Genomic DNA, 13,312 nt, shown 5'->3' on the forward strand with positions numbered 1-13,312 from the left:
TGTGTGTGTGTGTTTGTGTAGATGTGCAGCTGAGTAACTACAGGGTTCCCTACTGGTTGCTGTGATGAGGGTCTTTGTTTTCACTCTGCAGTTTAGTTACAACACACACAGGAAGTACACACACTTTCTTTTACGAGCCAAAAGGATTTTTTGATGAAAGACTTGCATCTTTTTTCTGTGTGACTGTGTGATATAATAAAAATGTGGATAACCCACGACACCCCTAAAGTTTGTCATCATTAAAGGAACCAGCAGGCCTGACACTAAGGTTACATGTGGCCGAACTACACGGCTGTACTCCAGTGTCCATTTCTATAATAGTACCATGTTTTTTGTTTTTTAAAAAGATATGTTTAGGCACGAGCGGCCACAGAAAAACTAGGGCTGATTAAATTGTGCAAAATCTCTGCATATGCTCTGCAGGTCAAGAAAGGCCAATCTCAACATGTATAAATAATAAATCCTTCATCACCATGGCATATCTGGATGAGTAAACAGTCCAATCTGTTGCTAAGGCCCCTGCAGACCCGCCAGGCCCAGAATAGGCTCTCCATGCTGGGGGATTGGGGGCTCAAATCCCAGGATCTGGTGTCCACAGGCCTGCACAGGCAGGGTAGGAAGGTTGAAGATCACAAAGCCTTTCTCGTATTCTGTTACTTTTCCTCAAACGCTTCACTCAAACAAGCACACTTAAAGTCACCACTTAACTGAAGTTTTAGTTTGTAAATTACATGTCCAGTCATTTCATTATTTTGTAAGTGTTTGGTAGCTCTTTTCTTCTGGCACTTGTGCTCTACTCCCCTGATACTTGGTCATATTCTGCTATGAATATTATGCAAAAACCTGATTTTTTGGAAGTATGTAGAGAGCTCCTGACCAAAGGCTTTGGAAATTCAGAAAATGCACACTAGTGCCTGTTATGATTCAGAATTAAGAGGTTTGTTGTTACAGAAATGACATGATTGGAGTATACTCTATCTGAAGAATCACAGTTATGAATGTTACACTGCTGAATGACATTTGTCAGTAAAATGTCTCTTAAGCGAGGTTTTCTGATATAACCAACACGAAAACAATAGAAAGATTTCAAGTATATAGATATATCTGTTATAGTCTTCAACTGTAGGATCAATGTTCATTTATTTAAAAGAAAAATATTTTCTCTCAATCTTTTTCAACACGTTTTGATGTTTTTGCTTTGCTGTAATTCAGTTTCAGAAACCTGAATTTCTATTTATCAGTATTAGTAGATTTTAAAAAGTAAATTGAAAATGTTAATTCCTTAACCAATTCTTGGATTTAAACATTAAAAAGATCAAATGTAAATTAGATTATTTAAGTGTGTCATATTTCATACATTAGTTTTTGTGAGTTTTTGACATTTCTGCGTCATCAGTTTGATTTTTTCCTCCCTAAAAAAAATAAATAAATCACACAACATTTGTAATGGAATAAACTGAATGTTGCAAATTTGATACAAATTAAAAGTCACATTTATTTTGTTTTTAATTTCATCTGGAGGTTCACTAAACACTCACTTAAAAAAAAAAGCATTTTCTGGCACTTATTTCAATGGTTAAAATATGTCTATAATTTAGGAGCCACAACTTTTTGATATACCTTTATGTGAAGGGTTTAATCAGAATTAAGTCAAGCATAAAAATAGGGGTTAATCTGGATTCCAGCAACTAATTTTCCAGTACAACAATGGCCTCAATCCCCCTTTAGATATTTTTTCCACTCTGACGAGATTAAATATCTAGGGGAACTTCTGAAAATCCAACGATAATGACAGATATCAGTACCAAATACCCCAATCTGTCTTTAGAAAATAATATGGGTCAAATGTAAATATGAAACCCACATGAGGGGGAAACATCTTAAGTGTAGCAGTGTGAACACAGCCTTGGATGAGGGAAAGGGGGGCTCTGGTATGGAGGTTCACAGCTCTGGGGACTTGGAAAATATTCATCTCCTCTAAGCAGGGACAGTTAAGGGGGGCAGGCTTTGTCTAACACAACCCCTCCAGTCCTCTTCTCTTTTGTTGGAAAGAAGCATTCACACACACACACACAGACAGACACACACACACACACAGAGACGTAAAGCACTCCAGCAGTGAGGCTCTGACCAGCTGTCTTCATTCTGAGAGATAGCCATCGTCGCTCATAAACACAGAGAACTCACAGAGGAAGGCGAGCAGGAGGAAATGTCTCTGCTTCACCTTTTCTTTAATTTCACTCCAGCATCTGCGTCCTTCATTTTAGCTGACACCTCCGCAGCACAGAAGGAGCATTCATTTTTTTAATTGCTTGCTTTAGAACATATTAATGTCTCATAAAGTTTTTACATCTAAAGTTTGAAGTCAATATCCAAAAAATCGCACACGAACATCCCTAAAGGCATCGAGACGATTCAAACGCCAGCAGCATGCAGATACTCTCATTTGTTTTTGTGCCAGCAACCGCGTAGAAGTTTGCAGAGAAGCAACATCTCAATTTAAAAATGATGCCGGAGGGGCTCGGGTTACATGCAAACAATTTCGCAACAAAAATGAGAATAAATTACAAAATTATAAAACTTAAAAGACGCCTGCGTTAGAGCAACACCTGCAGGAGGCAAATAATTATAGAAAGAGAATGGGTTCCTCCACCGATTTATCACGTGCCTGAAAGAGCTTATCTGAGATAAGACAAACATCGTGCGGCAGAATTTCAGTTTGAATAGCGATTTGGGGAGAACCAATCAAATGCCTGCATACTGCCTCCATATGTGCTGTGATCAGGGCGTCTGCGTAGAAATCGAAGCAGACACGGCGGCGACGCTAACAAAGATAGCCGAAGCCGCCTGCTTTCTCTCTCTTCAGAGTGTGTGTGAAAAGTGGTGTGTATTGTTCATAGACCGAGGCTATTTCAGAGCAGGGGGGCCCTTCCAGTTGTCCTCCTTACATCGGCCCTTTCATCGCTCCCTCATCCATATTTATCGCCGCTCAGCTCTCCTCACCTATCAGCGACCAGCTAGCTGTGACCGATGTCTCGCTAAACCAATCACATGCTTCCCTTTGTGGGAACATTAGCACCTCTCAGTGCCTTCACCCCACCCTGTACAATGGCTTCTTTGCTTTTTTTTTTTTTTGACGCAGTGGCTTAAAAAAAAGAAGAAGAAGAAGAAGAGGAGAGAATAGAGGAGAAGGAGAACTGCAGCTACCGGTGGCAGATTCAAGTCGATGGCGGCTCCAAATCGATTGACAGCCTCGGAAACAGTTGCCGAGTGAGCGTCGTCAATAGCAGCCAGCAATTGATGAGCGGGTGGGGGATGAAATGATGGGAGGACGAGGGTGAAGGAGGACAGGAGGAGGAGGAGAGTGGAGTCATGATGGTCTGAATAGAGCATGATTAGTATGGATGAAGAGGAGAGGAAGATGGAACGAATGAACCTAGGAGAGAGGAAAGGGAGCGGGCGAGGAACGCTTACGAGTGAACAAAACAGGCGTGTCGCAGAGGAGAACGCTGTGTTCTGATTCTCGCGCTAAAGGACGAGCGGGAGCGCTATCAGTCGTTATATTTACCAAAAATATCAGCTTGAGTTTAACGGCAGGAAAAAATACAACCGTGCATATTTTGTAAGATAGCATCAACAGTTGTAACGTGTTGATATTTAATTTAAGATATGAGCTTATTTTCTTCAATCTGGCTCAGACTGAAGCAGTTTTAGCTGAATTTAAGAGTGAAACTCGGTCCGGGTGGTGTCGGGGTTTCTTCCTCCTCGACCAGACGGACGATCAATGTGAGGAAGACTGTCCTCCTTTGTATGGATGGCCCAAAAAAGGATGCACAGCTCAGCTCCAGGAGCAACAGAAAACACTCAGATCAATACCATCAAAGGCCTTGTCTCACATAGTCAAGGCTCGAGTCACAGTCTGACTCTGGGTCTGCTACTGTAAGTGTGTGCATGCAGCGCCACATATCATTTACACACCACCTCATCTTTTTCGTTAAACTTCATCTTTGCTTTTTGTACCCGAAGTCGAACATATAACACACACACACACGGAAAGCTTTGAGTGTACTGCTAGTCTAGTCCCCTAATGTCACTTGGCAAGGGCATTTCAAGCCCCTCCTTCTTCTTCCCAGCACTTGCTTGCCAGTCCATCCATTTACTAAATGAATGTATTATATCTTAAAGGCAGCAGAGAAGACAAGGAGGGAAAAAAGAGGGGAAAGAAGAAAAAAAAAACATTAAAGGCTTATAATTAAAGAACTGAGAATCTCTGTACACCAAGGTCAGCAAAGTTATCCAAGCTGATAAACCTGCACACCTCCCACACAGTCACATGTTGGTTTCCTGATCACCTACATGAAAATCAAAAAAACAAAACAAAAAAACCCACTCCAGTTTATTTGGTTGGTGCTTACGTAAGGCTTCTTAATGGCTTATACAAGCAGGTTTTTCCCCTGAAAGCTGCATTTGTTTTCAGTGGACTGAATCACAGTAATTTCTTTTAGACTGAAAGGCTGTTTCTGGGTATTTGTATGTACTGGTTCTTTGCATTTGCCCAAACAAATCAATCCGGTGCTTTAACCTATGGTGCTGGATGCTACATCTTACTTGGATTAAAGTGAATGAAAAACATGGAACTTCCAGGACGCTTTGATAAAATATTATAATGCAAAAAACATTCTCTACATGAAGCACTGGAAAATATTTCATGTTATAAAAAGCTTTTTAGTGAGTTATGGATCTATTTTCAAGTGGCTACAGTTCACTGCACATAACACAAATACTTCAAATTAATAACAGTATACTTCTTTTAAAGCTAAGCTGAAAAAATTAAATGTAAAGCTGTACATCACACATAGCTATGTATATATATATATATATATATATATATATATACATATATATATATATACATATATATATATATATATACAATTAAATGATAGGAAAAGACCAAAGCACATTAACACATTAAAATATTGAACCCTGAGTGGCACCAAATGTATAAATCATGAAACTACTGGAGGATATTTATCCTTTGAATTCATCATGATCAAGCCCGTCTTTGTAAATAATCTATTTAAACATAGGAAACCGGATTAAGCATGAATGAGCTCATTAAACGTCTCTGATCATATATGTACACGATAAAAGGGAACTCTGAGATTCTTTAATATCTAGAAGAACCCTGCTGGACGCAGTGAGGGGAGCGGGAGGCGCAGAGATAAGAATGGGCTCGGGCTGGTGGATTAAAGCCGTGGTGGGGGTGGGAGCTTGTGAACAGCAGCGACTGCAGGTCCTCATTGATCTTTCCGTCTTTAAGACCTTCAGCTTTTTTATAAGGCATAGCTGTGATTTATGACCTGCAGGGCTATAGCTGTCCCATGTTGTCCTATCTACAGTCTGACAGCAGACCAGCTCCTTCTTCCTGTCGCTTGCCTTTTTCTTCACTCCCTCTCACACACAAACACGCACACACAGATATTTGGATAAACCCTGGACACTGGAAAAATCCAGGTCCATCTTTTCTCATCATTTTTGACCCGAACGCATTCTCTCGCTTCTAATGAACGCAGCAGATCTGATTGATACGAATGGAAATGCCCTGGCATTAAAATCTGCATCTGGACATATTTATAAGTTGCAGCTGTTGGAGGAAAAAAAAGACTTCAAAATATTTTAAAACTCTGATAAAGATAAATTTCTTTGATTTAAAAAGTTTTTTTCCTTCTTTTTTAGGTCTACTCAATAAAGCTTCAGTCTTCCTGTTATGCATCTCTTACCCAGCAGCAGCAGCTGCACGGTGCACGCTGCAGCACAATTTAACCACAGTGAACAGTGAATGAACATTTCAACAATACATCAGCGGTCGTAAACCCAAATGCTTTGATGGCATGGCTAGCATGAGGTCAAAGGTCATCATCTGAGCAGCAATGTTGAGTATCATGACAAAAGAAACACTGGATTTGTATAAAAAGCATGACAATGAATGTTATGGAACTGGTAACATACAATATAAAAAACATCAGCATGCATTATCCTGAATCATGAGCAGGATATGAGGGTGTTAAATGTTGCTTTAAATCCTATTTAAATATCAGGCCCTGCAGCAGTCAGATCACCTCATTAAAGGCCCTATATCTTTTCTTTACTCCAGGATTTTGCACATTAAGTCTGTGTTGTGAATCAGAATTTCACAGTAAAGATTATAAAACAGGTAGAAGATCAAAATCAAAGTCTCTCTTACCATGAGTCTCAGTTTCTTGGTGAGGGAATACAATGCCTTCAGTTTCAAATAGGGGCTGCAGGAAGGCCACTACAGAGAGAGGAAGCACAGGGGTGGGGAGTGTGTGGTGTAAACTAATCATACATAAAAACAACCATTATTATGATCTCTTAGCACCACTTTGATTTCTAAATTTACAACTGCAGCGTGGGTGCAGCTTAAAAATATCAAATACAAAAGCATGTTCTCTGTGAAAAAATATAGCTTCTGCTTGGCTAAAATCAGCCGTTACATGGTGAATGTTTTCTCTCCATCAAGAGTCAGGCATACAAACACTTTGCGTATCTCAATCCAAGTAAAAATCTAGGTTAGGCTCAACGCTGTTATCCAGAGAATTCTAGCTTTAAATCACCAAGACCAAATACTCTGATTAAAATTCAAACAAAAATGCATTTTCAGAACAGAGTAGAGTTTACTGTCAGTGCAAAATTTGTCACAATAGACCCACAACCAAGCTCTGATTCCTCTTTGTTGCTGTAGTTTTGCATGTGTGTGTGTGTGTGTGTGTGTGTGTGTGTGTGTGTGTGTGTGTGTGTGTGTGTGTGTAGGAGCTACTTGTTCATTTTCAACCAAATGCTATCGGATCATCGGCCTGATGTTGCTGGCTGACCTGGCAGCACTGCAGCCGTCCCCTCTGCCTGAGTCTGTTTAGCTGTCTCATCATCATCATCATCATCATCGTTCCAACCTTTTCATTTGTCTAAATAGACAAGCGGCCTGAGTGTTACGCAGGCAGGAAGAAAGTCCCCAGAGGGGCCGCCTGGGCTTTTTACATACAGTGAGGAGGAGCCTTTAGTGCTCTGAGTGCTGCATCGATCTGGAGTTAAACACTGCTGGCGAACCTGCAGCTCACACCTCCTCAGTCGGACTCTCCTCACTCGCTGTCTAATTATTACTCCTGAGGATGGCTGTCATGTTTCCTGGTGGGACCTGAAGAATCTGTTATAAATGGCCGTCCTGATTTTTTTTTCACCGGGGCCAAGTCATGCAAAAATCTACCAGAACATGAATTTCAGTAATCCAGAGGAGTCTGTCGCTTAGCTCGCACTAAACACAAGTTTGTTTTCAAATTTCACATTATGCCACCTGTCATTGTCATCCAAAAGGAATAGGGCACTTAAGCCCTATGGATCTGCGAGAGTTTATGTTTAGATCGTATTACAGCAGCCATAACAGTTCCACTAACTGAGCGAAGCCAAATCTTCTGACCATTTCAAATCAAGACTGAGAAATTAGGCCAACAATCACAGCTCAGTCATGCTCACCCTCTCTAATACGATGGAGGTTCCTCTTTAATATACGGGCAGAATTACCTGCAATGAAAATTACATTCCCTGGGGCGTTTTTTTGTTTTGTTCTGTTTGTTCAGGGAATTCAGTTTAACACTGAAGACATTTCAGAGTTTAAAGCTAAAATTTTAAATGCTGTTTTGCAATCTTTAAGGCCCTGGTGAGAATTACAGTTGGGACTAAACTCTAACAAACTCCACATTAGAGAACACGTTAGGTATCTTAACCTTAAGCATATAACTATAGTCTTCAAATCAGTTTAACTGGCATTACAAATATTCAGTCTTCACAATCATAGTCAGATTGAACTCTCTGCACTAAAAGATCAGGTCCCATTAAAACCTATAGAATCTAACTATTTAAGCACACTCCCAGAATCTCCAGCAGCATTTTAAAAAGTCTCCTAAACCTTTATCATCTTTTTGCTGAGTATAAATAGCACATTTAAAGGTGTATTGTATGTCCAAATGTCCATGATAGGGTGCATGGCCAGGATAGGCTACTGATGGTTGTAATGATGGGAATGCTTGGCGCATGACAGCATGTAAACAAAAAACCAAATATGGTGATTACCATGGTGACATATCCATATTTCATCAAACCAGAGAATAATGAAGAAATCATTCATCGAAGAAATTAGTGGAAAAGAAATCAGCTTTCCCTTCCAGCCGCAGAATATTAAAATCAGGACAACAATGAATGATAAAAATATCCTCTCCCTGACACACTGCATTAACACAGACTGTCGCATTCTAAACTGCTCTGGATTCCCCGTTTTCCCTAGCTCGCCACAGGGCTGCTGTTAATATGAGTCCGCTTGTTTATCCGCTTGTGTAATTGTACACAAAGCGGCGATGGTGGCTGATGTGTGAGATTATCACAAGGTCATCCGTCGACGGGATGAGACCCTGCGATCACGCACTAGTCTGATCTGGCTTTCACTTGTTTACATCCTCATTTTGGCTCCAGCATGGCCGCTGTGGCTGCGCGTAAATCTTAAGACGCAATAAAAACACCCAATTCGGCTGATGTAAAGAGGCTAAATCATCCAGGATGTGCAAGAGGGGAAGCGACGGCTTCCCTCCAAATAACACCCCCCACCCCCAAGTCCCTCTCATTGTTTCCTTTCCATCAAATGCGGCGACCCGTGATTATTTTAATACTGATGGAAAATGACTGTCGCTTATGACGAAGCGAATAATAAAAAAAAGACGGTCTCCCTAAAATTTGCCCTGTATCATTTTATTTTATTTCCCTAAATGTGTGAATTTGCCCTTCCACCACGCCACGGTGCACATCAAGAATCAGATCAACCTGCTCTCCTTTCTCTCTGCCTGCCTCAAGACGAAGCAACATTCACCGAAACCCGAACAGCTCCCGCATCCCCGCTCTTACCTCCCGTGTTTGTACGTTTGGTGCTGCTGGCTTCCGTTGGGGTCTCCAGGGGTCTTTTACGTGAGTCCGGGGGATCGGACTCCATGTGTGGTTGTTGATTGTGATGGTGAGGATTTGAGAAAATGCCGTTTTGTTGTACTGCTCCGCCGGCCATCATTTTCGAGCTTGCTCTTGGATGCTTAGGCTGCGTTTGCGTTTAAATCCCCCCTTTCCGTTTTTTTACGCAGCGTAGCCGTGCAGATGAGTCCTTGGAGAGGGTAAAAGCGATTTAGGAATTGCAAAATACGCCTGTTTCCTACGAACGGGGTAGGTTAGCTGCGCGTTTCTCCGTGGTGCGCCGTGCGTACAGAGAGATGCTGCGCAGGGGCAGAAAGAAAGAAACGCTGGAGCGGCTCAGAGAGGGAGAAAACGGGAGACCTCTGCAGATGGAGCGACTTCTAGGCTACTAAAAACGTGCCAGTGGAGCGTCACAGTTCCATCAACCTTCAGATAAGCGGGCTAGGATATGTGTATCATTCCGCTGCAACCAGTACTCATGTCAGGCGGTACAGGATGGTGGCGCTCCTCTGCAATAACCAGCGAAACGGAACAATAACCAAAACAAAACAAAAACACAACGCAAAGCGCAAAGAGGCGAAATCAGCCGAAGAGAGAAGAAAGGAAAGGGTGATCGGTGAAGCAATTATAACAATAATAGAAAAAAAATCCGATTCTTAGGCTATTAGAATTTCGTTCTTCTTATCCTTTCCTGGCTCCAGTCGCGAAGACACCCAGGGGTGACGGGTGGGTGAGAAGGGTCCGGAGATTCGGAGCTGGAGGAAGACAGAGAAAGAGACGTTTTTTCCTGCTCGTTCTCTCGGTGAAGATGCTGCAGTCTTGCGTTCAGAGCATCCCTTCGCTGACTGGCTGCTGGAGGAAGCGCAGGGGAGCGGCTGACGTCACAGGGCCTCGTGATACCTTTCTCGTTTTCTGCACCCTCGGATTTCCGACGTTTTACCAAAAATAATTGTTGCTTTTTACTTTGTTCAGTTCCCCATTTCACTGGACAAATGTCTCACTTTGCAAAATCTGCACGTTATTTAAAAAAAACAAACCTTTTTATATTAATTATGAATAATCAGCCGCGCTGTGTTACAACACTTTTCACCATCTCGTGATCCAAGACTCAAATTTAGTTGCACCGAATGAGGTTAAATGAAATACAGCAAGCAAACGCTTTAGCCGAAGCTAAACAGGCCAAAGAGAAACGATGCGTAATGCGCTCAAGCAAACCGACAAAATTGAGTGCGCGCGAAGCTCAGAATCACTGATTTTCGACAGAAACTGAAAGCATCACGAAAGAAAGCGAAAAACTGAGAGAGGGAGTGAGAGAGGGGGAGAGAGAGACGCCTCCGCCGAGACGCGATTGGCCGAAGCTGGAGGCTGCGTTAGTCCAGAAAAACGGAAAGGACTCGGATATGTTCTGCCGGCGGAGTCACGTGACGGAGAGCGAAGGATGCGGCGGCGGCGGGTTTTTACTCCGTTACAGCGGCAAATGCAATTATGGCTGAACGGGAGCTTGAAGGTCCCGCTGCGGCTGTTTGAAGGTCTGTAAAGGCCGAGGCAGGCCGCCTCGGACACACGTGGAAACCTGCAGCTGATTTCTGCCTTAAATTTCAATCAGCGAGTGGAATTCAACTGGCAAGAGCATGAAGGGTGTTTTTTTTCTACTTAAGAAGGAATGACATGAATAAGAAGGGTTTTTATAAAAACTGTTTTGTTCATATTTGTTATTGTTTGCCAGATTTTTGTGTCCAGAGAGCTTGGACCAATCCAGATGACCCTGGCCAGACTGTAGGCCTGTTCAGCCTACTTGTATTAAAAAAAAAAAGAAGAAGAAGTCTCCTCCCCCCTTATTTTCACATTTTTGTCAGTCTTGCAACAATTTTATGCAATAATAATAATTAAAAACATGGCTGACAGCATAGGAATTACATAACCTGAGCTAGGCCCACCTGTCCCCTCAGCTGCTCTGTATGACCCACCTGTGTGTGCTGCGCCTGACATCTCTGCGTCGCTGTGCCTGGGTCTGAAGAGGGATCCTCCAGCACTGTGAGCTGTGTGAGAGAGCTATACCCGCCTCACTGTTTCTCCCTCTCTCACGCACACACACACTCACACGTTTGGCAAATTCTCACACACACACTCAGAGAGACACGTAAATATCTTCAACCCCCGCTCTCCTTCTCCGTCCAGAGCTCTACAGATGCCGATCGTCCTCGGTGCCTCCTGTAGATTGTAGTCAAGGTGACATTGTCCTGCTTGTTCACACGCACGAGCATACGCGCACAGAGCAGCCACTCACACTATTTCACATCAACGTGAGAAGCACACCGGTGAGCCAGACTCCTGCTCTGGAAATACGTGGCAAATCCAAGGCAGATGGATCCCAAGCTGCAGTCTGAAACAGATTCCGCACCACAAATAGCAGGAACTGCTCAGAGGTACAAAAGGCCTGGATGCTGCAGGCACCTAACTGTATGAGCTGCAGCAAGCATCTGAACTGTAGCACAGTTTCAGCTCGACACGGACATTTATATATTTGGAGCAGAGGCAACATTCGCTGGAAGCAGAATTTTGAGGGTCCTGCACAGCCAGATCGCCCATGCTGCTGCTGCTGCATATGGAAAAAGTGAAGTAACCCCATAAGCAATAAAGCACACAGACTAACAGCATTCTTGAGTTTTTATTAGGTTAGGTCTATGAGCAGATGTTAAGGAAACGGTTTTTAGAGATTTGGTTCTGCAAACTCCTCTACAGCTTTGGGTACTGACCAAACACTTCAAGCAGTTGCCACAAACTTTCCCGAGCAACACATGCAATGTGGAAGGACAAGATTCCTGCAATATCCCAGATTTCCCTCTGCGTCCTAATCTAAATGCAAAAGCTTCATTTTAGCCAACAACAAATCTTATTTGGACTCCCACATGCAGTTTTCTTATGGAAAAAGTTACCACTAAGATTTTTTTCTTCATTTTGGAACCAAAGCCTGGAATTCCCTGTTGTCCAAGATGTTATGTAGTCACTTAAGGACAAGAGGCAAGAACAGCTCAGACACAAGTCAGCTGAATAGTCCACTAAGAATGTTTAAAAGGTCTTAAATTTGATATAAATATTTAATCCTGTAATTCTATAATCAGTCTCCTAATTTAAAAAGCCTGTTTTTCCTCTGTCACTTGAAATAGACACAGTTTTCTTTTCTTTTTTTTTTAAAGAGTAAATCGTTCAAAGCAGGTGTTGCTGGCGCACACCTGCTTTCCATGCAGGGTCTGGTAGTGTACATACAGTAGGCTGTTCTGGCTCTTACTCTAACACTGGTTAAAAGGTTGACTGCAGCTAAATGGATCATCAGGCTGTAAAAAGCCGCTCTGGTGCCTCAAGTGGCGGAACATTGGTGCCACCTTATGGTAGCATGACGAAGAGCAGGAGTGTTGCCGCTCCTCAGTAAACATGTTCTCGTGGATTTCATGGATTCCACAGACTATTTCTTATGCGTGCGTTTTTGGCCCTGTTAGTCGTACATGGGTTAATAAAACACTGAGTGGCAAAGTGTCCTAACTAGTGGTTTATTTTTGCATGTACATAATGATAATAAGCATAATTTAACATGTGCTTGCTATGGCTCATAAACACAGTAAACTATGTATTTGTACAATGGATTTTTGCACTTTTTTTTGAAAGTTTAAAATATAGTGTACATTCAAAAATTCATAATAATGAATTTTAAAGAGCATAGTTCATTTAATGTTGACAGTTTCTTTCTTTCTTTCTTTCTTTCTTTCTTTCTTTCTTTCTTTCTTTCTTTCTTTCTTTCTTTCTTTCTTTCTTCGATTAAGGAAAGATAAGTTTAACATCACTTGGGATGAAATGGCCTGTATGAAGAGGAAAGCCAGCCAATTAACTCTTGACACTATGTATATATGTCATTTTATATTTAGTTTTATGGTGAACTAAAAGTATAACGTGAATCATAACTGTTAAGAACAAATCTAATATTTAATCATCTTAAATCTCATTGTCAGGCTTCAGCTTCAAAAATTAAAGCTGGAATTTAACCATCACCATCCGATTGAAGTGTTAACTTCTAAAACCTTTAAAAAGACCTCCTAGAAGAAGTCGTCCTATGCAGAGTTCTGCAAACCCAGTAGCACTAAGAGTGTATGTGTAAGACTTCTTCCGAAAGCTCAGTCAGTCTCCTCCCACTCCCACTTATGCATAATTGTCCTCCCACCCGGTATTCATTCAATTTCATCGCAAAAATCAATAGGACAGTCGATGCAGAGCAGGAGGCTCAACCACTCTG

The 13,312-nt window shown here is 41.9% G+C and overlaps 1 protein-coding gene across 2 annotated transcripts in view; it reads right to left on the reverse strand.

The window, feature by feature from the left end:
* nova2 (NOVA alternative splicing regulator 2) overlaps positions 1-12,191 on the reverse strand; it is an 88,960-nt gene extending 76,769 nt beyond the window's left edge. Inside the window, exons 1-2 of one of the 2 annotated variants that reach the window (XM_082502435.1) lie at positions 8,971-12,187; positions 6,248-6,316 (exon numbers count right to left, since the gene is read on the reverse strand). In XM_082502435.1, coding sequence (XP_082358561.1) covers positions 6,248-6,316; positions 8,971-9,127 — 226 coding nt within the window. In that variant the 5' untranslated portion in view covers positions 9,128-12,187. Of the gene's footprint in view, positions 1-6,247; positions 6,317-8,970 lie in introns of both variants that reach the window. The other variant, XM_082502436.1, reaches the window with a different exon arrangement.
* Between the last annotated feature and the right edge of the window lie 1,121 nt (positions 12,192-13,312).

The sequence above is a fragment of the Aulonocara stuartgranti genome, assembly GCF_965226115.1.
Source record: "Aulonocara stuartgranti genome assembly, chromosome: 14".
NCBI lineage: Eukaryota > Metazoa > Chordata > Actinopteri > Cichliformes > Cichlidae > Aulonocara > Aulonocara stuartgranti.